Genomic DNA, 22,991 nt, shown 5'->3' with positions numbered 1-22,991 from the left:
ACAAGGCTATGGTTTTGTCGGAAAAAGGGGGCTTACAGTCTTTTCTATTTAAATTTGGCGACCCCAAATTCTTCAAAAAAATTAAACTAAAAGTGCTGCAAGGAATGGCAAGGAGCTGGTACCAGCTGAGGAGGCGGTTAGGTGCACATTATTCCAGCTACCAGGCCCCTATCTGGGATTCCCCGGGTACCCCAGAATGTTGCCAGGATATTCTCGCATTACCACTTAAAAGGGCAGGTGTGGAAAGGTGGGGGGAGATTGCGCGAGATGGCACCTTACTTTCTTGGGAGGAACTGGTAAGAATAACGGACGGTTCTCTGTCCAGGTTAAAATATTTACAGATAAGACAGTGGGTAAAAGAAACTAAGGGGGGATTAGGAGTGGTAAATGGCCTGGAGGACTCTTTTTTGACCTGGCGGTCTCGGCTTCGGGGAAGAGGGTGGCGGTTTGGTATTGGGAAATATTAGAAACCCTGGATGAGAACTTTGACTTACCAAGCAAGCTATGGGGCAAGGCGATGTTAGGCGACAAGATTGGGTTATGGTGGAGGAAGTCGTGCATGACATTGTATGAAGTAGTGAAACCGGCACCATTAAGGAAAAATCATCTTTATACTCTACATAGAGCATACATATCTCCGGCAAAATTGTCTAAATTTAAGAAGGGGGAGGTGATCAAGTGTTCGAAATGTGGTGGGCTGGGAGCAACGGATGTACACATGTTCTGGGACTGCCCCTCTGTTCGGTTGTTCTGGGAGGAGGTTTTTAGGGTAGTATCATCGATGTTAGGTTGGAAAATTAATGTATCACTCCCATTAATTATATTCGGGCAGCTCCAGGACGAGGGGATATGGAAAAGGGTGAACAAAACTAATCGTTCATTTTTGTTCTATGTAATTGTGCTGGGACGAAATGAAATCTGTAAAAAATGGTTGAAGGAGCACTCGCCGAGCTATACAGACTGGTTGAACGCGGCTCGCCGTGCGGCAAATATGGACTTAAATACGCAGGGCTCAAAAAAAAGCGTAGAAATATGGTCACCATTATTAAATTGGCAGGGAATTGACTAAATTTGCCCCCCTGCTAAAGTTTACTGCGGGGTACTTATGTGAAAATGTCCTAATGAGCTTCTCTCTGCTTTAGTCCAATGATTAAGCACCGTATGACGCCTCGGCGGGTCTGTTCAGGCGGACCAGGAGCTACAAAGGTGCACCCCCTGACTTGAGTCTCTCTTCGCAGAAAAGAGGGCGAAAAGGTTATAGAAACGAAGAGGGGTCTCAGTAAGCGGGGCTGAATGGGGACAAAACAAGAAAAAAAAAAAAAAAACAGCTTACATGGAGTCTGTTAGACCTGGCATGCTTGGTGTGGTTTTCCCTAACTTTGTGCCCTCTGACCTCCTGTTTCCATTTTTGCTGACCTTCAGGAATCCATGCACCTTACCACTTCTGATCAGTGATAAAGTGAAGGTACTCTGTACTCTAAACATGGTAGCATTGGCTTCTCCACAATTGGCATATTTAATTTACTTGTAAGTCCCTAGTAAAGTGCACTATATGTGCCCAGGGCCTGTAAATTAAAAGCTAGTAGCGATCCTTCAGCACTGATTGTACCACCCACTACAGTAGCCCTTCAAACATGTCTCGGGCATGCCATTGCAAAGCCTTTGTGTTCAGGTCTAAACTGCCCTTTCGACCTGGCAAGTGTACTCACTTGCCAGGCCCAAACATGTAAGTCAACCCTAAGGTAGGCCCTATTTAGCCCCAAGGGCAGGGTGTAGTGTATTTAAAAGGTTGGAGATGTACTTTTAAATTTAACATGCCCATATAGTGAAAAACTCTTAAATTCGATTTTTCACTATTGTAAGGCCTATCTCTTCGATAGGACAACATTGGGATTACCTTAAAATCTTTTAAGTGTAATTTCTAATTAGGAAGAGATGGGTATATGGTGTTTCGTGTCCTTACCTCACAATTTAAAATCCCAATTTTAATAAAGTCAGATTTTAAATTGTAAGTCTGAAAATTCCACTTTTAGAAAGTTGGTATTTTCTTCCTTTAACCATTCTGTGCACCTGTCTGTCTATGAATACACATCTGGAGTAGATGACAGCTGGGCTTTGTGCATTGCCTCTAGACAGCCACACATAATGGGAATTTAGGTGATGCTTGATGGGCCTTAAGGGGCTTAGCACTGCCTCGCTTACACCTGAATAGTCTTGTCCTGTCTACCCACAATAGGGATTAACAACCCTGTATTGTCACTCCAGCCAGCTTGGAGCCAGGAGAGGGGAAGCAGGGCATCTGCACGTTTCAAAGGAAGGCCTGGAGGTTTCCCCCACCTTCCAGAACAGGGCACCAAAGTATAAATACTGGACCCCAAGCCCCACCTAATCAGATCTCTACTGGAACTAAGGACACTCTGCCAGGAAGAAGGACTACTGTGCTGCCAGGAGGGAATGCCACTCCGCAACTGCATTGCTGTGTTGACCTACTGCTTGCTACTTCTATCCTGCAGTGAGAAGGTCTGGACTTGTTCGCTACATTCTTGCACCCAAGAGTATCCAAGGGCTTGTGGCTTTCCCTCTGTTCTTCTGCAGTCTCAGGGACATCAAAGACAGCTTGCAACTCTCCTGGTACTGCTGGACTCTGCCATCTGTGAGTCCTACCCTTGACTGAGGTGCCCCTCTCCAGTCCTGGACCTCATAAGTGGGGTCTGCTGCTACAAACTTCAAAAATGGATGCATCAACAGAGTGCAGCAGAAATATCGACTCATTGTGCCTTTGCCATCGAAGCATTCCTCCAACAAAGGTACTGTTCAGCAAACTCTGTGTGGGTTCTTTAGGCGGCTTCTCCTCCATCATGGTTGGTCTGAAAGTTTGGATTTGCAGTGATCCCTCGCGACCTCAAGGAACCTGTACCGCTACAGACTTCTAAGCACTGTTTTCACATGTAATCCTCAACCATTCACATCTCTACTACCACTGATTGAATTGTTTTGGTCTTCTTTACTCAGATAAGTATTCTCTACTTCTTTAACCTGGTGTTGAGCTTTTTTGTAGTGTCTTTCACTGTGTTACTGTTTTTAAGAGATGCACAAACTCTTTACACATTGTCTTCTAGGTAAGCCTGACTGCTCTGTGCCAAGCTACCAGGGAGTGAGCACAGGTTAATTTAGGAAGTGTAACTGACTTACCCTGACTAGGACTGTGGTCCCTACTTGGACAGGATGCAAAATTCTGCCAACTAGATACCCAATTTCTAACAAAGTCTCTCTTGAATCACTATGTGCAGACTTGCAAGTGGTGAAACAGGTCTTGATTCAGGAACTAAGAGAGGTAAAGCAGTATTTTAGCACTATTGGTGACAGGTCGCATGCACTGGAACCTGAAATGGCCTGGAGCTGGGGAAATTGAAATCCTGGAATAGGAAGTGGTCCACCTTCAGGAACAACAACTGGACCATGGGATTTAGAAAACCACTCCGCCGGGAATTATATTGGAATCCAAGGGGAACCCACTAGTGCAGAGGGGAAAAGCATTTAGGAGTACATGTGTGCTTTGGTCCACCAAATACTTGGTGGGAAGAATACTCTGGACATTCAGCTTGGCAAAGTGCACAAGGCAGGTAGCCTGTGGTAAAACAACACAAGGCCCCCAGATATTCCGGTGTAAGAAATTGAGTTGTTGATTGACTGGGGTGTGGGTCCTAGTCAAGCAGCAATCACAATCCTTGTTAGGGTGAGGCACAAGCCAACCTTACATTAACCTGTACTCAACTCTCTGATAGCTTGGCATAGAGCAGTCAGGCTTAACTTAAAGGCAATGTGTAAGTATGTTTACAACACTTCAACACAGTGAAAACACACCACAAAACGATCTCACACCAGTTTAGATACAATAGACCAAAATAACAAAAATCCAATCAGTAGAACCGGAGTTATGACTTTTTAAAAGATTTTATTGTAAAATAGTGCCAAAAAGCACAAAGTGCAACCCGTGGCTGTCTGGTCACATTGGATGGGGTCAAAGTCACACTTTCAGGCCAACTACGATGGAGCGCAAGCCGGATATAGTCACCAGACTGGAAACAGTGAAGTTTACCTTCTTTGCCAAGAGTCCTGTTTGGTAGGAGCATAGAGAGCACTGTGGGAGGATGCTGGTGTATTGTAACTACCAGGTCAGGCCGTGTGGGTGGGCGTTGCTAGAGCTTTCTATGGCGGTGCCCCACTGGCAGTTCATGCTATAGCGTGATGAGGTGGCTGCCCGAGATTCGTGTTGAATTGTGGTGCGAGCAGTGATGCCTCAGTGCGAATGGGCCCGTTTGCAGTCATGAAGAGCCCAAAAGCTTGAATACAGCTCCCTTGTGCTACACCAAGGTTCCAGGACCTGAGGGCCACCACTTGGGGTCAGGAACTCACTGCAGCTGGGACCAGGGGCTGGTGCAGGGTGTTGGGGAGCCTTTTATGTCCCTGAGGCTTAAACCAGGAGGTCAACAGACTTGGCCTCTGATTCACTCTGGAGTCATGGATTCAAGGGTGAAGTTGCAGGTCCAGTTCTTTTCTCATCCAGGCAAGAGGACAACAGGTCAGCACAGCACAGCAACAGTTCCTTTAGAGGAGCAGTCCACCAGAGTGGCATTACTTTCAGCAGCAAAGCAGCCCTTTTCCTGGCAGATTATCAACAGGTGCAGAAGTGTACTGAAGAGTTGGTGTCTGAGATCTAGTATTTACACGTAGGTGTGCCTTTTTATAGGGGTGAAGTTTCTAGTGGCATGCCTTCCTGTCCCTGGCTCCAGGGGGTATGCAGCCCTTTGTGTGGAGACATTACACAGGCTATTCAAGTGTAAGTGGGGCTGGGCCCAGTTCCTCCCTTCAGTCCTATTAGTGATGGCCCATTAATTCGCACCTAGGCTCCCCATTGTGTGTTGTTTGAGGATGTCTAGCAGGAATACGCAAAGCCCAGCAGTCAACTACACCCAGCAATGTGACCCAGAGACAGGCTGCAAGCACCAAATGGCTAAGGTAAAAAAATGCCAGCTTTCTAAAAGTGGAATTTTCTAAATTGAAATTTGAAATCTGACTTCACCATGAGTTAGGATTTTTCATTACAATTCCAGAGACACCAAACATGAAGGGGTAACCTGCTCCCATTTGGAAATTACACATGAAAGGTAAAACAGCACCTCCAATGTCATCCTATGAGAAAGGTAGGCCTTGCAGGAGTGAAAAATGAATGTAGGAGTTTTTCACTACTATCACATGTAAAACCTAACAGAACATGTCCTACGTTTAAAATACGCTGTACCTTTCACTCTGGGCAGTCCTGGGCCTTCCCTAGGATTGGCTTATATGTATTAAAAAGGATGTTTTGAGTCTGGCATATGGTTTACTTTGCAAGGTCAGAATGGAAGTTTAAAACTGCACACAGACATACTGCAATGGCATGCCAGAGACATCTTTAACCCGTTCTGTGCCCAGGACGTAATGGTTACGTCCTGAGGCACAGTGCTGCTGTGCCCAGGACGTAACCATTACGTCCTGGGCACACAGCCCAGAGGGAGCGCTAGCGCTCCCTATGAGGGGTTTCCCCCCCAACCCCCCAAGTCAGGGATGGAAGGGGAAGCCCTTCCCCTTCCACCCCGACACCCCCCACCCACCCTGTGACGTCAGCGCGCGAGCACGTGCTGACAATCACAGAGCCTCCCGGAAGAGAAATGCTTTGCATTTCTCTTCCGATCACGTGGGGGAGGCCGAGAGAGGCTTCAAAGGGAAGGAAATGTATTTCCTTCCTTTTGAAGTCTCTCTCAGCGTTTTGGCAGCCGGATTGAAAGCAATCCGGCTGTCAAAACGCCCACTAGACACCAGAGATGTCTTTTTAGAAAGGAAATGGACATAAGGGAGCGACCCCTTGGGCAAGGGTCGCTCCCATAGGGGGCACATTATATTTAGGCCATTTCTGCCCCCCCTGGGGGCAGATTGGCCTATTTTTATGGGGCCAATCTTCCCCCAAGGGGGGCAGAAACCACTAGACACCAGGGAGGTTTTTTTTGTTCGTGAATTTCACGTAAGGGGAGCGACCCCGTAGGCAAGGGTCGTTCCCCTGGGGGGCAAATTTATTTTAGGCCATTTCTGCCCCCCAGGGGGGCATATCAGCCTATTTTAATTAGGCCGATCTGGGGGGCAGAAACCACTAGGCACCGGGGATTTTTTTTTTTTTGCTGTTGTTGCTGCCCTTAGGCAAGGTGTCGCTCCCCTGGAGGGGCAAGTTGTATTTAGGCCATTTCTGCCCGCTTTGGGGGCAGATCAGCCGATTTTAGGTCAATCTGCCCCCAAGGGGGGCAGAAACCACTAGGCACCAGGGATCTTTTTTTTGCGCCGTCACGCAAGGGGAGTGACCTTGTAGGCAAGGGTTGCTCCCCGGGGAGTTTGAGGGGGGGGCAAACTTATTTTAGGCCATTTCTGCCCCCCCCGGGGCTGGCTGAGCTAGAGGCCAAAATCCACAGGTAGGCACTTTGCAAAAAACACCTCTGTTTTCTGTGAAAAAATGTGATGTGTCCACGTTATGTTTTGGGCCATTTCCTTTCGTGGGCGCTAGGCCCACTCACACAAGTGAGGTACCATTTTTATTGGGAGACTTGGGGGAACGCTGGGTGGAAGGACATTTGAGGCTCCTCTCAGATTCCAGAACTTTCTGTCACCGAAATGTGAGGAAAATGTGTTTTTTTAGCCAAATTTTGAGGCTTGCAAAGGATTCTGGGTAACAGAACCTGGTCAGAGCCCCACAAGTCACCCCATTTTGGATTCCCCTAGGTCTCTAGTTTTAAAAAATGCACAGGTTTGGTAGGTTTCCCTAGATGCCGGCTGAGCTAGGGGCCAAAATCGACAGGTAGGCACTTTGCAAAAAACACCTCTGTTTTCGGTAAAAAAAATGGGATGTGTCCACATTGTGTTTTGGGCCATTTCCTTTTGTGGGCGCTAGGTCTACCCACACAAGTGAGGTACCATTTTTATCGGGAGACTTGGGGAAACGCTGGGTGGAAGGAAATTTGTGGCTTCTCTCAGATTCCAGAACTTTCTGTCACCGAAATGTGAGGAAAATGTGTTTTTTTAGCCAAATGTTGAGGTTTGCAAAGGATTCTGGGTAACAGAACCTGGTCAGAGCCCCACAAGTCACCCCATCTTGGATTCCCCTAGGTCTCTAGTTTTAAAAAATGCACAGGTTTGGTAGGTTTCCCTAGGTAGGGGCCAAAATCTACAGGTAGGCACTTGGCAAAAAACACCTCTGTTTTCTGTAAAAAAAAATGGGATGTGTCCACATTGTGTTTTGGGCCATTTCCTTTCGTGGGCACTAGGCCTACCCACACAAGTGAGGTACCGTTTTTATCGGGAGACTTGGGGGAACACTGGGTGGAAGGAAATTTGTGGCTCCTCTCAGATTCCAGAACTTTCTGTCACCGAAATTTGAGGAAAATGTGTTTTTTTAGCCAACTTTTGAGGTTTGCAAAGGATTCTGGGTAACAGATCCTGGTCAGAGCCCCACAAGTCACCCCATTTTTGGATTCCCCTAGGTCTCTAGTTTTTAAAAATGCACAGGTTTGATAGGTTTCCCTAGGTGCTGGCTGAGCTAGGGGCCAAAATCTACAGGTAGGCACTTTGCAAAAAACACCTCTGTTTTCTGTAAAAAAAAAAATGGGATGTGTCCACATTGTGTTTTGGGCCATTTCCTTTCGTGGGCGCTAGGCCTACCCACACAAGTGAGGTACCATTTTTATCGGTATACTTGGGGGAACGCTGGGTGGAAGGAAATTCGTGGCTCCTCTCAGATTCCAGAACTTTCTTTCACCGAAATGTGAGGAAAATGTGTTTTTTTAGCCAAATTTTGAGGTTTGCAAAGGATTCTGGGTAACAGAACCTGGTCAGAGCCCCACAAGTCACTCCATCTTGGATTCCCCTAGGTCTCTAGTTTAAAAAAATGCACAGGTTTGGTAGGTTTCCCTAGGTGCCGGCTGAGCTAGAGGCCAAAATCGACAGGTAGGCACTTTGCAAAAAACACCTCTGTTTTCTGTCAAAAAATGGGATGTGTCCACGTTGTGTTTTGGGGCATTTCCTGTCGCGGGCGCTAGGCCTACCCACACAAGTGAGGTATCATTTTTATCGGGAGACTTGGGGGAACATAGAATAGCAAAACAATTGTTATTGCCCCTTGTCTTTCTCTAAATTTTTTCCTTCCAAATATAAGAGAGTGTGTAAAAAAGACGTCTATTTGAGAAATGCCCTGTAATTCACATGCTAGTATGGGCACCCCGGAATTCAGAGATGTGCAAATAACCACTGCTCCGCAACACCTTATCTTGTGCTCATTTTGGAAATACAAAGGTTTTCTTGATTTGATAGCTATTTTTTTACTCTTTATATTTCAGCAAATTAATTGCTGTATACCCGGTATAGAATGAAAACCCACTGCAGGGTGCAGGTCATTTATTGGCTCTGGGTACCTAGAGTTCTTGATGAACCTCCAGCAGATATAACGGTATATTGCTTTAAAAAATATGACATTGCAGTAAAAAGTTACTGAGTACAACGTAGAGAGAAATTGCTGATTTTTTCACCTCAATTTCAATATTATTTATTTCAGTTATTATTTTCTGTATGAAACCCTTGTAGGATCTACACAAGTTACCCCTTGCTGAATTCAGAATTTTGTCTACTTTTCAGAAATGTTGCGGTTTCTGGGATCCAGCATTGGTTTCATGCCCATTTGTGTCACTGACTGGAAGGAGGCTGAAAGCACAAAAAATCATAAAAATGGGGTATGTCCCAGTAAAATGCCAAAATTGTGTTGAAAAATTGGGTTTTCTGATTCAAGTCTGCCTGTTCCCGAAAGCTGGGAAGCTGGTGATTTTAGCACCACAAACCCTTTGTTGATGCCCTTTTCAGGGAAAAAACCACAAGCCTTCTTCTGCAGCCCCTTTTTCCCATTTTTTGGAAAAAAACGAACTTTTCACTGTATTTTGGCTTATTTCTTGGCCTCCTTCTGGGGAACCCACAAAGTCTGGGTACCTTTAGAATCCCTAGGATGTTGGAAAAAAAGGACACAAATTTGGCGTGGGTAGCTTATGTGAACAAAAAGTTATGAGGGCCTAAGCGCAAACTTCCCCAAATAGCCAAAAAAAGGCTCAGCACAGGAGGGGGAAAAGGCCTGGCAGCGAAGGGGTTAAAGGGCTACTTAAGTGGGTGGCACAGTCAGTGCTACAGGCCCAACAGTAGCATTTAATTTACAGGCCCTAAGCACATAAAGTGCCACTTAACTAGGGGCTTACAAATAAATTAAATATGTTAAGTGAGGATAAGCCAATGTTACCATATTTTAAGGGGATAGAACAAGCCTGTTAGCAGTGGGAAAGTGCACAGAGCTCTAAGGCAAGCAAAAATAAAATATTCAAAAAGTGGAGGATACAGGCAAAATGTTTGGGGGTGACCCTGGAGAGAGGACCAAGTCCAACACCTGGCTTGCATTCTTAACTTCAAACTCATAGATGAGATACTCAAAAGAGCAAGAGATGCAAACCACTTATCAGTTCTGAGGGCACATTATTGCACTGTTTCACAACCTTTTCCACATCTCTCTCTTCAGAAACAGAAAACTTTAAGGCGATCACTATATATGAAGCAAAAACACTACCTTCAGTTGGGGGTGATCCTTGTCCCCTCATCTTCCACTGGCAAGGCACACTCTACCAGATCTAATTGGTTTTTGAGGCACCACATGTCTTACTTCTTAAGGGGAAGAGACATAAAGCTTGTCACAAAACACAAATCGAGCAGCAACACTGCAACCATATGTATGGCGCCATGTGACTGGATTCCAGGGGAGTCTGTGACTGACCTGATCCAGACACAATGGCAGAAGAACGTCAGGTGGTGTTGGATCGAGTGTCGGAACAGAATGGTCACAAGGACACTTGGGCGGTCAATTCTGACCGCGGCGGGTGGCGGTCGCCGCCCGCCATGCGGTTACCGCCGAATGACCGCTCCGCGGTCAGGAGACCGCGGCGGCCATTCTGGCTTCCCCACTGGGCCGGCGGGCGACCGCCAAAAGCCCGCCCGCCGGCCCAGCGGGAAAGCCCCTGCAGCAAGGATGCCGGCTCCGAATGGAGCCGGCGGAGTTGCAGGGGTGCGGCGGGTGCAGTGGCACCCGTTGCGATTTTCACTGTCTGCTAAGCAGACAGTGAAAATCTTTGTGGGGCCCTGTTAGGGGGCCCCTGCACTGCCCATGCCAGTGGCATGGGCAGTGCAGGGGCCCCCAGGGGCCCCACGACACCCGTTCCCGCCATCCTGTTCCTGGCGGTAAGAACCGTCAGAAACAGGGTGGCGGGAAGGGGGTCGGAATCCCTATGGCGGCGCTGCTCGGCGGGAAACCTCCGGTTCCCCTTTTCTGACCGCGGCTTTACCGCCGCGGTCAGAATAGCCCAGGAAGCACCGCCAGCCTGTTGGCGGTGCTTCCGCGGTCCCCGGCCCTGGCGGTCATGGACCGCCAGGGTCGGAATGACCCCCTTGATGTCATGGTAACATACAGGCAGTGTGGTGTGGTGGTGCCCTTGTCGTCTCAGGCTGCTTGTTTGGTTGTCTCAATCTTTCGGAATTTCCGAGGGAAAGTGAGAGATAAAATAGCTGAAATTGAGGAAATAATGCTAGCCTACTGCTTCAAAATAGGGGAACAGCATATGACTATATCTAATATTTATGATCCCAATGAGCATCAGAAGTTTCTGAAGAGGCCCCTCACGGACATCACACAAACCCCAGATGCAGCTATCCTTGTGGGATGGGACTTCAATGTAGTCATGAATATGAATATTGACAGGTCCGGCCAACACTTCGGACAAACCATAGCCCTCTCTAAGAAAGGGAGGACCTGGCAGCAGGAGTGATGTCTCGAAACCCACACAGAAGGAGTACACCTTTTTCTCAGTTTCCTCTAGACATATGGTCAGATAGATAATTTTCTGGACTCCCCAGCTCTCCATCACCAACCACAAATGTAGACATATTTGCAATGTATTTGTCAGACTACCCTTTGGTGTTGATTGTCCTTCGGATGTCTGGGAAAAGAGGTCCTCTGTGATGCACTGAAACTGTGGTCAGAGGAGAGCATATTGCTATATCAGCTGGGGTTGTCCGTTCACAGCACTATTGTTGACCAAATCAACAAATTGAGATGTACTAAATACCCTCAACCTCTACATTTGGTCTCCCACCCTATTCCGGAAATATAGATTTGCAGCATGTAATAACAGGCATTGTGATTTATCATCACAGACAAAGCACAACTATATCTAGATCTAGCTAGTGGGGGTTAGTGGCAGCCACAGTGCCTTTATGATCCATTGGTGATAGGGGTGGATGAGGGTGGGAGAAATATGTTTTTATCCCCTTTGTTCTATGGCTTTTCCTCTTATCTTCTACTCTGCTTTTTTATGATCTAGTTCCAGCCTGCCTTTGGTTTGTTGGTGGTGAATTTGTACTATTTTATAAAAGGTTTCATAGACAGAATTGACCCATATAGGCATAGGTGTCCTCAGGAGCGCATAGGAGAAGTGACTAAAGAAACAGCAACATGTCTGCTAACATTCCAAGAAACTGCTTTAAAGTCAGTCATTATTTATTTTATTAGGCATCCATATGCAAAGTACTGGGAGCTTGCCAAGGGACGTGCTGACGGATAGTGCTGTAGTACTGTGAAGCAACAAGAGGCTTGTTGTTGTCAAATTTGCTCTTAGATATGTCTGTGGGTGGCACTGGGCAAAAACAAACTTGCTTAGTACATGCATTTGTTTAACCAATAATGAGGGGCTAGCCAGGAAAAACTGGACCACAATTCTTGTGGTTGAGACAGCTCCTAATTTTCAAGGAGGGGAGCTGGATTCTAGTCCGATGTATTTAGGTCAAGGATGAGTAAAACTCATGAGACATCATCTTCCAGTTTTAAATGGATCTGACCACCATTTGTGAAGAACTGCCAGACAGGTGACTCAGAAAGACATTCCATGATTGAATTGTTGCTCTTTAATTCATAAATACGTTTGCATTCAAATTTACCCCAGCATACATCTCATCTTTATTTACTCTGTGGGCAAGTCACTTTATGTCTCCATTTTAGGATATCTGCATGAATTACAATTTAAGAAATGAAGGGTAGAGAGTGAAGCAGTTGCCCACTATTGGCTGCACTCCCTCTTCCTCGTTACTATTTATGTAGTGCATTCAAGGTTATAAAACTGTCACAAATTGATACTTCTGGAGGGCATGTTTACAGTAGTGTACTAATCTTGATGCTCCAATATTGTCGATCAACTCTTCTGGCCTCCTTTCCTTTTGCCATATGAGTACCATCAGGCATGTGAAAAAAACAGCATCAGAGCATAGAGCATTTTTTAGGGAAATATATTGGGCAGTTATGTTTGGATGTCAGAGGGCATCACAGAGGGACATAAAATAAGGATAGAACGGAATTGCAATTGTGACTTCTGCACAACTGGAACCGAGACAGAGGCACTTTGTGGCAAGAAATTTTAATCTGTGATGAAAACTGAGTAAACAGTGCAAATAAGAAGTCAGAGAAATAGAGCTGGAGGCCAAGCAAGTCATGAAGCGATTTCAGTCTTCTACCATGATATGTTAAAGAGGCATGTGTACAGAATAAACATCATAATAATTGTGTAAGGAGCGCAAAATGTGGCAGGGGGCATTATGAAGAAAAATGATGGATATCACAGCATGGTAGCAAAAATGATGCTCCAATCAACTGGTGAAGAAAGACAATGAGGGTAGAGCATTTCGGGGACAAATGTGTTGAAAAAATTGTAAAATAGAATAATTGCTATGAGATGGTTCAGGAAGCTTGTTTCCACATAACTGCCACTTTGCTGGGATTTTACACACGTGTCTTAACAGCATGCAGGATATGTAAAAAAATATGATTCTTTAACATAGAAGGTGACTACGTACTGCATCAGCTATGCCACTGTATAAATGGCTCTTTTTAAGTGTAGATTTAAGACTTTTGAAACCTGGACTACATGAATTGAACTAGAACTCAACGTTATTATAAAATGAGATTCCAATTGTAATAACAAGATAAAAGGTGAAATTATAAACAGATGACTTTGAATGTCGGCCTGTTTTTCACCAGGGGTTCTGAGAGATATCAAGTAGAGAACAAGATTGAGAGAGTGTAGCTTATATAATCTATATTAACATGAAATGTTTATGAATTAAGGTGTGATGCTGTCACATAGAAACTATAATAATAGTAATTATGCTTAGACGTGCACTTGAATTGTAACCACAATGAGTGGCCACCAGTGTATACATAGACTAATAATAATGACCAAAGTGATTATTTTATGTTTAAATAAGTTTACACTAACATTTGCGTTATTAAATCTGTACTGAAAACCTCATAGGCCTTGAGTTAGCATGAGCCAGAGCTTAGCTGCCTGGCTCTCATATTAAATGCACTTTTCTATTTTCCAGTGTGCTGACTCACAAGGGGGCATGACCCTGTTTATTCTTTTTCTTCGACTTGGAAGATGAATGTAACCATGTTAGATCCGTTCTCACCATCTTCCCTCGTCCATAAGCTAAATGTTAAAAGTAGATTGAAACAATGTAGGCTAATGTAATGTACAAGGTCATTCAAACCGGTGAAGACAATGGAACTGCTGACCAAAAGATGTGCAAAGAATTACAGAAGGATGAAATCACACCGGACGTGCCACCTCTGAAGACGTCAATTACGAAGACCAATCAAAGACTTGTAAAATAATATGGGTGAAGAGTTAGATTACCTAATGTATTTTCTGATAGGCTAAAGATAGTGGGGTATAACAGGTGACCAATAAAGTTTTGGGGGAATGTACAATGGAAAAGGGATAAAAACCCATGTCCCGGGGAGTCATTTAGGTGGGTTAGGGAATGCTATTGATTTTATCCAGAAACTTTCTCACTCAGTTTGGTGACTTGGTGGGTTACTTAAAACCATCCTCGCCCTTAGATTGTCCATTTTTTACACTTTCCCTCCTTATGAGGAAAGTGCCCTTTTGCCCCGGAGCTGAGTTTTAACTGATGGCGATTTGACTGAGGTCCTGGGGACGAAGATTGAACCTGTGCACTGACCTAAACTTTGGAGGGTAATTATGACAATGCAATTGTAATTTGTCTGTTTGCTTTTCCTTTCTAGGTACCAACTGCTTGCTTTTGACAGAGACCTTAGCTAGATATTTTCCAAATTGGTGTTCTAAATTGTTTTGCATGAAGCCCAACATGCGAATGCTAATCAGTGGTTAGGACAGGTGTTCATCAAACTGACGCAATAGACAAACGATCAAGATTATGCTTTGTTGAATTGACGCGTTATTGACACTGCTAAATTGACCTATGTTCACTCCGTGTTATGTTCTGATGTTTGTAATTCTCACTTTAATGAAAGCTTACCAAAGTTACCATATCATGACTATGTTATTATGTTTCTTCGTGTTGAGATTAACGCATTTGCTATTAGACTATAATTAATAGGGAACAAAACTCATAAACATTCTACTAAACCAGGGGTGGTCCTTCATGGCTGAAAGGTCATGATAGCATCTTTGAATTGATTAATGACTTTGACTAAAGTGAAATGCATTGTCGTGATAAATATTGATGACATTATTGATGTACTGATTGATATATTGATTAACTATCTCGTCCTAAGGTGTCTCTCAACTGGGTGAAAAGATTCATTGGCCTAAAACGAGTACTGATGTGTGATAAATTATCATAAAGGGACGTGTTAACAAGATCAAAGTGTGTTTTGTCTATGAGGTCACTCAAAAGTCTGATGTGAAAATGATTCACTTAATTCAGTTATCCATTAACAATTATATGTAATCTACACCCTACACAAATCCTCTTCTCTCGCTAAGGTCTGCAGTGCAGGGATGGAGGAGTCATGTATGAGCCATCAACTAAGTGGCATCAACATGTCACTCTGAGCTGCATTTAAGTTAAAGAATATGCCCGCCCCAACTACCCTTGTCATTACCCTCCCATCTTTGCCCAGATGTTTTAAATTACTGTGTGCCATCTGCCACCCTGATCCTAGGTCTCCCCTCACCCACCAAAATATTTTAAATTACCAGCTGTCCAGCGAGTGCCATCATTCCTGTATAGGCTAGAGACTGCCAATGTTTTCAGCTCAAAATGCTGCATTTTAGCTTTCTCCTACTTCAAACATTTTCCCACTTCAATGCAAGTTATTTGGGAAAATTACAATATGCTAATCTGTCCCTGAGTGTTGGCACTCATGCCTGCCACCCAGTGCTTAGTTTGTAAAAAAAAAAGTGCTGGGGCCTGCTACCAGTGACAGAACCAACACAACTACTAACCATCACACCATACAAGTGGGACAATTCGGACTATTACAGGCCCCCAAAGCTACAGGAATGCTTTAAAAGGCAGGCATTCGGCATTTAAGGTATAATGAATTAATACACACTAAAGACTCTCTATGAGGTTCACGCATAACGATATAATTTGGATTCCACCTAAAGAAACTGAAATTTACAAAGTTTCCATACAAGCTTATTTTTTTCCAGAGACTGTAAATAGAAGAGACAATGTTTTAATTAAGTGTAGATAATAGCATGTTGATCTTGACTGGGTGATCACTGCAGTCACAGTGATTACAGAACATTCATTTGTTTAGTCTGAACATGTACAGTGTCAAATAGGTGAGTTCAAGATAGATGAATGTAATAGGGACTGTATTTTCCACAACTCTCCCAACAGTTACTTGTCCCTAAACAAATCTGTGCACTGCCACTGACAGTCATTCATTCAGACAGCAAGAAATGAGCAATACTAATAGTTTGATAAATAACCCTACATGTATCCTGCTATTTGATACGTATATGTCAAAATAAGAAATGTAAATTTTAAAATTAATTGTTATAAAGTTTACATTCAATTCTGATGTGGAAATTGACTTACTTCTCTCTGATGATTCTTGTACATTTTGGCATTTTGAAATACTGATTATGGCCAAGAAAGCTGTAACAACTGAGGATATCATTGTGGGGCGTCTTCAGGACAGGAACCTGAAAATAAATATTAATAACACGTTTTAATGTTCTTAGTGCAATTAGTATCACGCTGCCCTGTTTTTCAAGGTCGGGTAAAGATGCCTCAGATACTGCCTGCTTTGTCTACAATATATTCCTTTACTTTCAATAATTTGTTTGATAATAGTCCTGCAAAAAGTCCCTTCAGGCTGCAGCACTTGTTTCTGTCAATACAATAATGGTAGGTTAATTGTAGAGCCTGTGCAAACCTTAGTTTAGGTGCCATAGATATGCATATTGGAGGACTACACATCATACAAAAAGTTGATCAAAGATGATCTAAAGTGAAGGCAGTAGTAGATGCAGATGTTTTCCCTTACTCTAGCCACCCAAATCCTGGGATCTCTGAAGAAATCTGTCTGAATCTCAAGATCACACCTTCAACCGAGGCTGTTACCTCATATACTATTCTTCAGCTTTTCTAAACAATATCTCGTCCATTCACAAAACATTAGCTTATTAAACCCTGGGGAGTCCTTTACGCCTGTAACAGGTAAACCTTTGCGCTAGCTCCCCTGAACTATAATTTATGAAAACATTAAAAAATTCAAACCTGATTCCCATTCCATATCACACACAAGTCTCATTTTGGATGGGTACAGTTTATCCACTGTCGTGGATGCTGATATAGGAGAGGTGCATACGATGCATAGGGTACAGCCAAAGCACTGCATCTCTGCAGGAGCTTTAGAACGTCGAATGTAGCATTGTTCTTCTTGTTGCAGGGTGGAAATGTGGAATAACAAGGGGCAGTGTCTTTTTTAGGCCACCGTGACAATTACTAAATCACAGTCCCCACAGTTCAAACAGGAGGCGCTCTGTTTGAAGAAACTTCTCCTTGTTACATGTTTAACATTCTCTAAGAGAAAACATAAATGCGAAACTCATTGACCAGCAAAGTCGATCACTTGTGTTGCATCAACCACCAAAATATCTGTCATAAAGAAATATATATTTTCCCAGTAAAACGCCTCTTACAACAAGCTCTGCATATCTTTGGATCCAATAACATTCAATTGCACTCTATGCCCACAAAACGCTCGAGCATTTGAAAAAAAACTTTGACCACTTCTGTGTCCATCCAGGTATTCTGTTACCTATCAAGATAAGAGCTTCAGCATAAACCAAAATCTTGTAGCCTGGACAAATATTACTCTGGTTTCTACCCTCACAGTACAATAGAAAGAAAATTGGGGCTCACGCAATGGTTGGTGGGCAGCGCACCAGCCCACAGGATTAGCAGTAGCTTCTGGATCCACCTTTACTAAGAGGACTGCTAGGGATCTAGAAATCCCCAGCTGTCTGACAAGGATCTCTTTGATGAAAGCTACCCCTTTTATCTACATATTGGCCGGTATTGTACACATCTCATATTAAAATGATACAGTGATGGAACAGTTGTTCGACAGCAGGAGGTCAAGTGCGATACAGTCGTGCAAGGCATCCTTTACCAGAGGCCTCATTGTAGTGCACTGGTACCACTCCTCAATGGGTATTTGTTTTTTACCAATAATTATTCATATTACACTTATGCTGAAACCGAAAAGCTTAAACAGTACAATTCATAGGAAGAAGAATTGCCCAAACCTTCTGCTTGCATCACAGGAATGTTGCTTAGAAAGGTTTTCTAAAAGACAAGAGGTTTAGTCCAAGCACTAGAATGATTCAAATTGCAGTACATTCCCTCCTAACTTACCTTAGGAATACTTTTGTTGTACTTTAGACTATTGTGTTAGCTATCTTATGTGCTGTGTACAGTAGCGTTTTGTTTACTTTAGTAATTTTTTCGTATCGCTTATGTAAACAGCAACATTAAAAACCACATTACAGTACACAACTCTCTATAAATTACATTTAAAAAATAACCAAGTATCTATGCACTTTAGCCATGCATAGTTTGAATCGGGCATATCTAGTAGTGCCTCGCTGACTTTTTTTTGTATTTCAAAAATATGAGTCGCTCCAATCACTAACATGCATCCCTCAAACCTGAGCACATGAAAACTACACACACTACGGGCCTCATTACGACCTCGGCAGAAGGGATACTCCATCACAAATGTGACGGATATCCTGCCTGCCGTCCTACAAGTTCCATTATATTTTATGGAACTTGTAAAGCGGAGGGTGGGACATCCGTCAAATTTGTGAAGGAGTATCCCATCCGCCAAGGTCGTAATCAGGTCCCACATCTTGTATAACCTCACCACCCAAATTGCTGATTCTTTTATTTCTGGAAACAATTTGCCAACTCCCTAAATTCACCAACAGAGGAAGACCTCCTTGCACACCCTTTTGTATTGCTGAAATTCATCAATATAATACTGAATAAGGTTTTTTACAAAATGTAAATGTCCACAGAGCAAACCCAACTTAGTGGAATATTCTTGTGTAACAACTGGAAAAGTTGCAGAACACTTTCTATGCATGTATGTGTTAGGTACTTATATAAATGAACCTAGCAAGGCAGGAGGTTGGAATTTTTAACATCCAATAAGGAAATAGCCATAAGCCAAAAAAACAAGCAATTGCTCAATGTCGTTAGATCTACGCCCACATTTACCCAGAAATTGATAGCCCTGTAGTCTGGAGCACAAAAACAGATCAGTATCACTTTTACTTTCCATGATAAAAGATCTTGCAAGTGCCATACACTGGAGTTTAGTTGTTAACAGGGCATACAAAGGTTCCTTGACTGAATATTGATACAGCACACTATCAAGCCACAAAATAATATCTATTTTTAGAACCCAAATGCCAATTCAGCTTCTTCCTTCCTTAATAAGGGCTAATAAGGTGTTTGTTAAACAGAGCAGGGAAACTGACACATGGTGTGTTCAGCTAGCACCGTCACCAGCGGAACTTATTAAAAAGTCTAATTCAATGGCTTCAAGTGAGATAGGAGTCCACAAACCAATGGCTCTTCTCCATATTGTATCTCACAGTTTATTAAGATCATAAATGCAGTGAGTAAACCAGGTTGCAACATTGTATGTAAGTAAGGGTACAACGTTTGTGTGAAAAGACATCTTTGACTCTACCACAGTGTCTTTTGTTAAATTGTGTTCTCACCCTCATTGTTGGAAAAAAGGGCCTGCTGCCTCCACCGGTTGCCAAGTTAAAGTGTCATGAAACAGCAGATTCAGGTTACGGTACTCTGCAATTATACTGCACATAGAGTCAAGAACTGTATCTGAGTCTACTGCATATTTGCCTGAAAGTTGTTGTCCGCAGCATATTTATTGAGTGAGATACTTCGTTTCTGTAGGCCCACCAGCGGTGGCTGCTGCAGATCTCAAGGGGAGGGATGTTGATGGGGTGGATAAAAAAAACACTTACCTGTTCTCGTTGCCACCGCCTGCTGCATTGCTCTTTGCTCTTCTTCTGGTGTCCCAGCACTTACTAGGACACCAGCACAGGCTCCCAAAGCAATCCTGGTGCTGCTCTCATGCTAAACCTGGCATGAGAGCTGTGTCAGGATTGGTCTGAGAGTCTTGGACTGCCGCTCAGACACTGCGCTGGGGTCTGTGCAGTTTCTCCAACCCAGCTGTATAGCATGAGCTGAAGCCTAAGACGGCCAGCTAAACACACATGCATGCTTAGAAGTGCACAGATTCCACTCCCCTCTCCCCCTCCCGTGGCATAGCCCCACCACTCCCTGCACCTGCTGATGGCTGAGCTAGCAGCTGAAAGATAAAACGATAATGGAATATTGTTTTATCTTTCAGCTCCTGGCTTAGCCAGGGTAGCAATGATCCTTCGCCATTGCGAAGGAGCCACCCCTGAGGCCCACAGATATATTATCTATCAGTGAAGAAAAGGACTACAATGTGCTAGACATCAGTATTGCTTTTCACTCCACTGCTTTGCAAAAACTGCTCAAGGTAAAAGAACAAACAAGCAACCCTTCCTCACTCCATGCTTCCTACATGTGGAATCTGTTTTTCATTGTTACCTGAGATCCAGGGCCGGTTCCTGCCTTAGGACAATGGGGTGTTACCTCGCTTGTAATTTGGCCCCTTGCCCCATTGCATGAAAATATATAAATAAACTTGTTGTGCAAACACTTTAAAAGTTATATTGTGCCAGCGCCCAGCCCACAGTGGTCAGCCTTTAGCCACGGACTGTTTCTCTTATTGGCTCTGAAGGGGTGGGGCTTCAATTTTGATTGACACCCTTATACTGGTGGCAGCAAGCACATGGCACATAGACACACAAAGTGTGCATGTCAGGTTGGATGGCTACCTTTCTCAGGGCAGTCCCACATGCACACTAGAGGCCTCTCTCCACTTGCACATTAGTGAGCAGGAGCTGATCAAAGCCCCAACCCCCGGTCTCTTAATGAGTGGTGAGTTTGCCTGCTCAAGCCAATCATGGCACTGCTCTCATGCTGTGTAACAGCAAGGGAGCAGCGTCTGGATTGGCTGAGAGACACTAGACCTCTGGTGCAGTGTGTGCAGTGCATATAAGGATGTGAGGGGGTCTGCCGAAGTTGAGGTAACACATAATTAAAATGTTTTGTACATAATTTTTGGGACTTCTAACGTGACTGCTGCTGTGATTGCACCTACCTAGGTGCGTTTCTTTCTGTTCTACCATTGATGGGTGCAGAGTCCGTGGTTAATACCACAAGCTGGTAATAAGTCTCTTCGCCGAATGCCCCCTTCATTGGCTCCCATTTTAGGTTGTGCAGGGTGATAATCTTACCTTTTATGTGGCATTTTTACTAGTTCAATTACAAGTTTAACAACATGAGTAAATACACCAGTAACACCAGATGTTACCTAGCTCATATTTGGCGCTTCTGAGAGCAGGTGAAAATTGCGAGCAGAAAGTGTCCGGAGACAGAGAATCACATGCAGTAAATCACTCAGTAATCCTGGGACCCACATAGTATACTTCATTCTGGGTCAAAAACGTGATGGCCGGTAACCGGGGTAGTGGCCAGAATCAGTAAAACCTACCCAGGTTTGTACTCTGCTTTTTCTATAGTCCCTTGACTCTGAATAAATATTTTAGTGTCATTTGCAGAATACTACACAATGTATGGAAACCTTTTTTTTTGTCATGTTTCCAGAAGCTTCCGATTCTCCCCTCTCTTTGTGCGCATTATGTTGTTTGCACAAGGGAGTGGGGGAGAGACGCCAACACCAGTGGGGCTCATTTTTCCCAGTTTAGTACAGCCCTCTCTGAAATGCCATACTTTGTGGGTTATCTGTAAATAATACCCAATCATAGCACACAACAATATGTCCTCCTTTATATAAGGATTCATAGCACATGCTTCCTGTTTGAAAACACTAAATAAAAATGTACTGGTCTGCTATTAATTTACCTTGAAAGGCTGGAAAGCTGCATCTGACTTGCCAGGGTTGAATTTGCAACCTGGTGATCACTGCATGTTTTAGCAACGAGCATTCAACTCAGCGAGCCATGTTCTCAGCTAACTTAATACTATACAGATAGCTGAGGTGGTCAATGCACTTGTTGTGGAGATTGGCATACAATCTTCAGCCACTGGTTTATATTATAAAATAGTTCAGTGGGTTAATGCGCCATTTGCAGAGCACTGCTTGTAAAGTGTAAGTTACAATGTGTATTTTATGTAAGGTAACTCCGTGGATTAATATAGTTGCAAATGTCTTTATTGTTCTTGTACTCGTTAATTGCATAAGTAAGCTGTGGCCCACATATTAGAATCCTGGTAAAGTGCTTTGGTGACGCCCCTGGGCTGCGCGCCCGAGTTGGGAACTGTGCAGCAGGGGGCCCCAGGTAATCAGCGGCAGGGATAGGGCTGAAGGGCCCCTATGGGGTGGTGCAAAGCACGACCAGATCAAGGTTTGTACGGTGGGGGCCGCTTGGAAGAGCACTTCTGTCCAGAGAGAGGGACGCCTGGCTGAGGGCGGCAACCCGGTGGCCAACTGCAGTGGGGGAAAAACCGTGGACAGGCGCAATTTATTGTGAAGTTGGACACAACTCTTGGCCCCTGCCGTGCTGTGGCGGTGGGGGGGTGCAACGGCTGGTGTGAGAGAGCGCCCCCATGACTGCGGGCCATACTAGCTGGACCCGCCATCACAGTTGGCACTGTCCAACTGCCGTGGCCCGGAAGGACTGGCACGGCGGTGGATCTGTGGTGCTGGGGCGTGACGGCAGGTGCCCGGGAGAAGGTGACGTGCCTGGCGGACTGCCGGAGGCAATTCCGGGGCTAGGGCATGCTGCTGCGTTCACCTAGATTGGGTGGCTGTGCTCCCCTGGAGGAGAGAAGTTACCACAATGGGGAAGGTGGACCATAAGCAATCAAAGCTCTCCTTCCATGGCACAAAAAAAAGTGCAGTCAAGCGAGCAGGTCGATGGACGATCTGCCTCAGGATCCACAGCCGGCCTCCGTGAAATTCATGTTTTTAGACCTTAAGCATATTCTGGCGGGTATCGATGCAAAGCTAGACCATCTGAAGGAGCAAATGGACCGCTTAAAAGACAGGGTGGATGACTATGACACCCGTCTTGAACAGGTGGAAACGTGCACTTCTGATGTGGAAGACAGTCGGAAGGGAGAGGGTGAGCGACTTCTGCAGATGGAACGGGTGTTGGAAGTTATACAGAATAAAAATGAAGACCTTAAAGTCAGCTCTCCATGAAATAACATTCTTATTGTAGGTCTCCCGGAGTCGACAGTGATGGTGCACATGGAAGACTATGTTGAGGCAATGCTGGCTGCCCTTTTCCCAGGTGAGCTCTCCCCACTGCTGGTGGTGGAGCAGGCGCATAGGTATCTCGGGCCGTGGCCGCCTCCTGGGATGGCGGCCCGCCCGGTGATTGTGCTCTTGCTAA

The 22,991-nt window shown here is 44.5% G+C and overlaps 1 protein-coding gene across 1 annotated transcript in view; it reads right to left on the bottom strand.

Annotated features, from left to right (window-relative positions):
- Positions 1–22,991, bottom strand: part of COL21A1 (collagen type XXI alpha 1 chain) — a 190,627-nt gene that overhangs the window by 155,402 nt on the left and 12,234 nt on the right. Inside the window, exon 2 of the mRNA XM_069235782.1 lies at positions 16,030–16,136. Within this exon, the coding sequence (XP_069091883.1) occupies positions 16,030–16,111 (82 nt within the window). The 5' untranslated portion in view covers positions 16,112–16,136. The remainder of the gene's footprint in view (positions 1–16,029; positions 16,137–22,991) is intronic.

Source organism: Pleurodeles waltl, chromosome 5 (assembly GCF_031143425.1).
Source record: "Pleurodeles waltl isolate 20211129_DDA chromosome 5, aPleWal1.hap1.20221129, whole genome shotgun sequence".
NCBI classification, from domain to species: domain Eukaryota; kingdom Metazoa; phylum Chordata; class Amphibia; order Caudata; family Salamandridae; genus Pleurodeles; species Pleurodeles waltl.
This window is presented reverse-complemented; position numbering and strand designations above follow the sequence as displayed.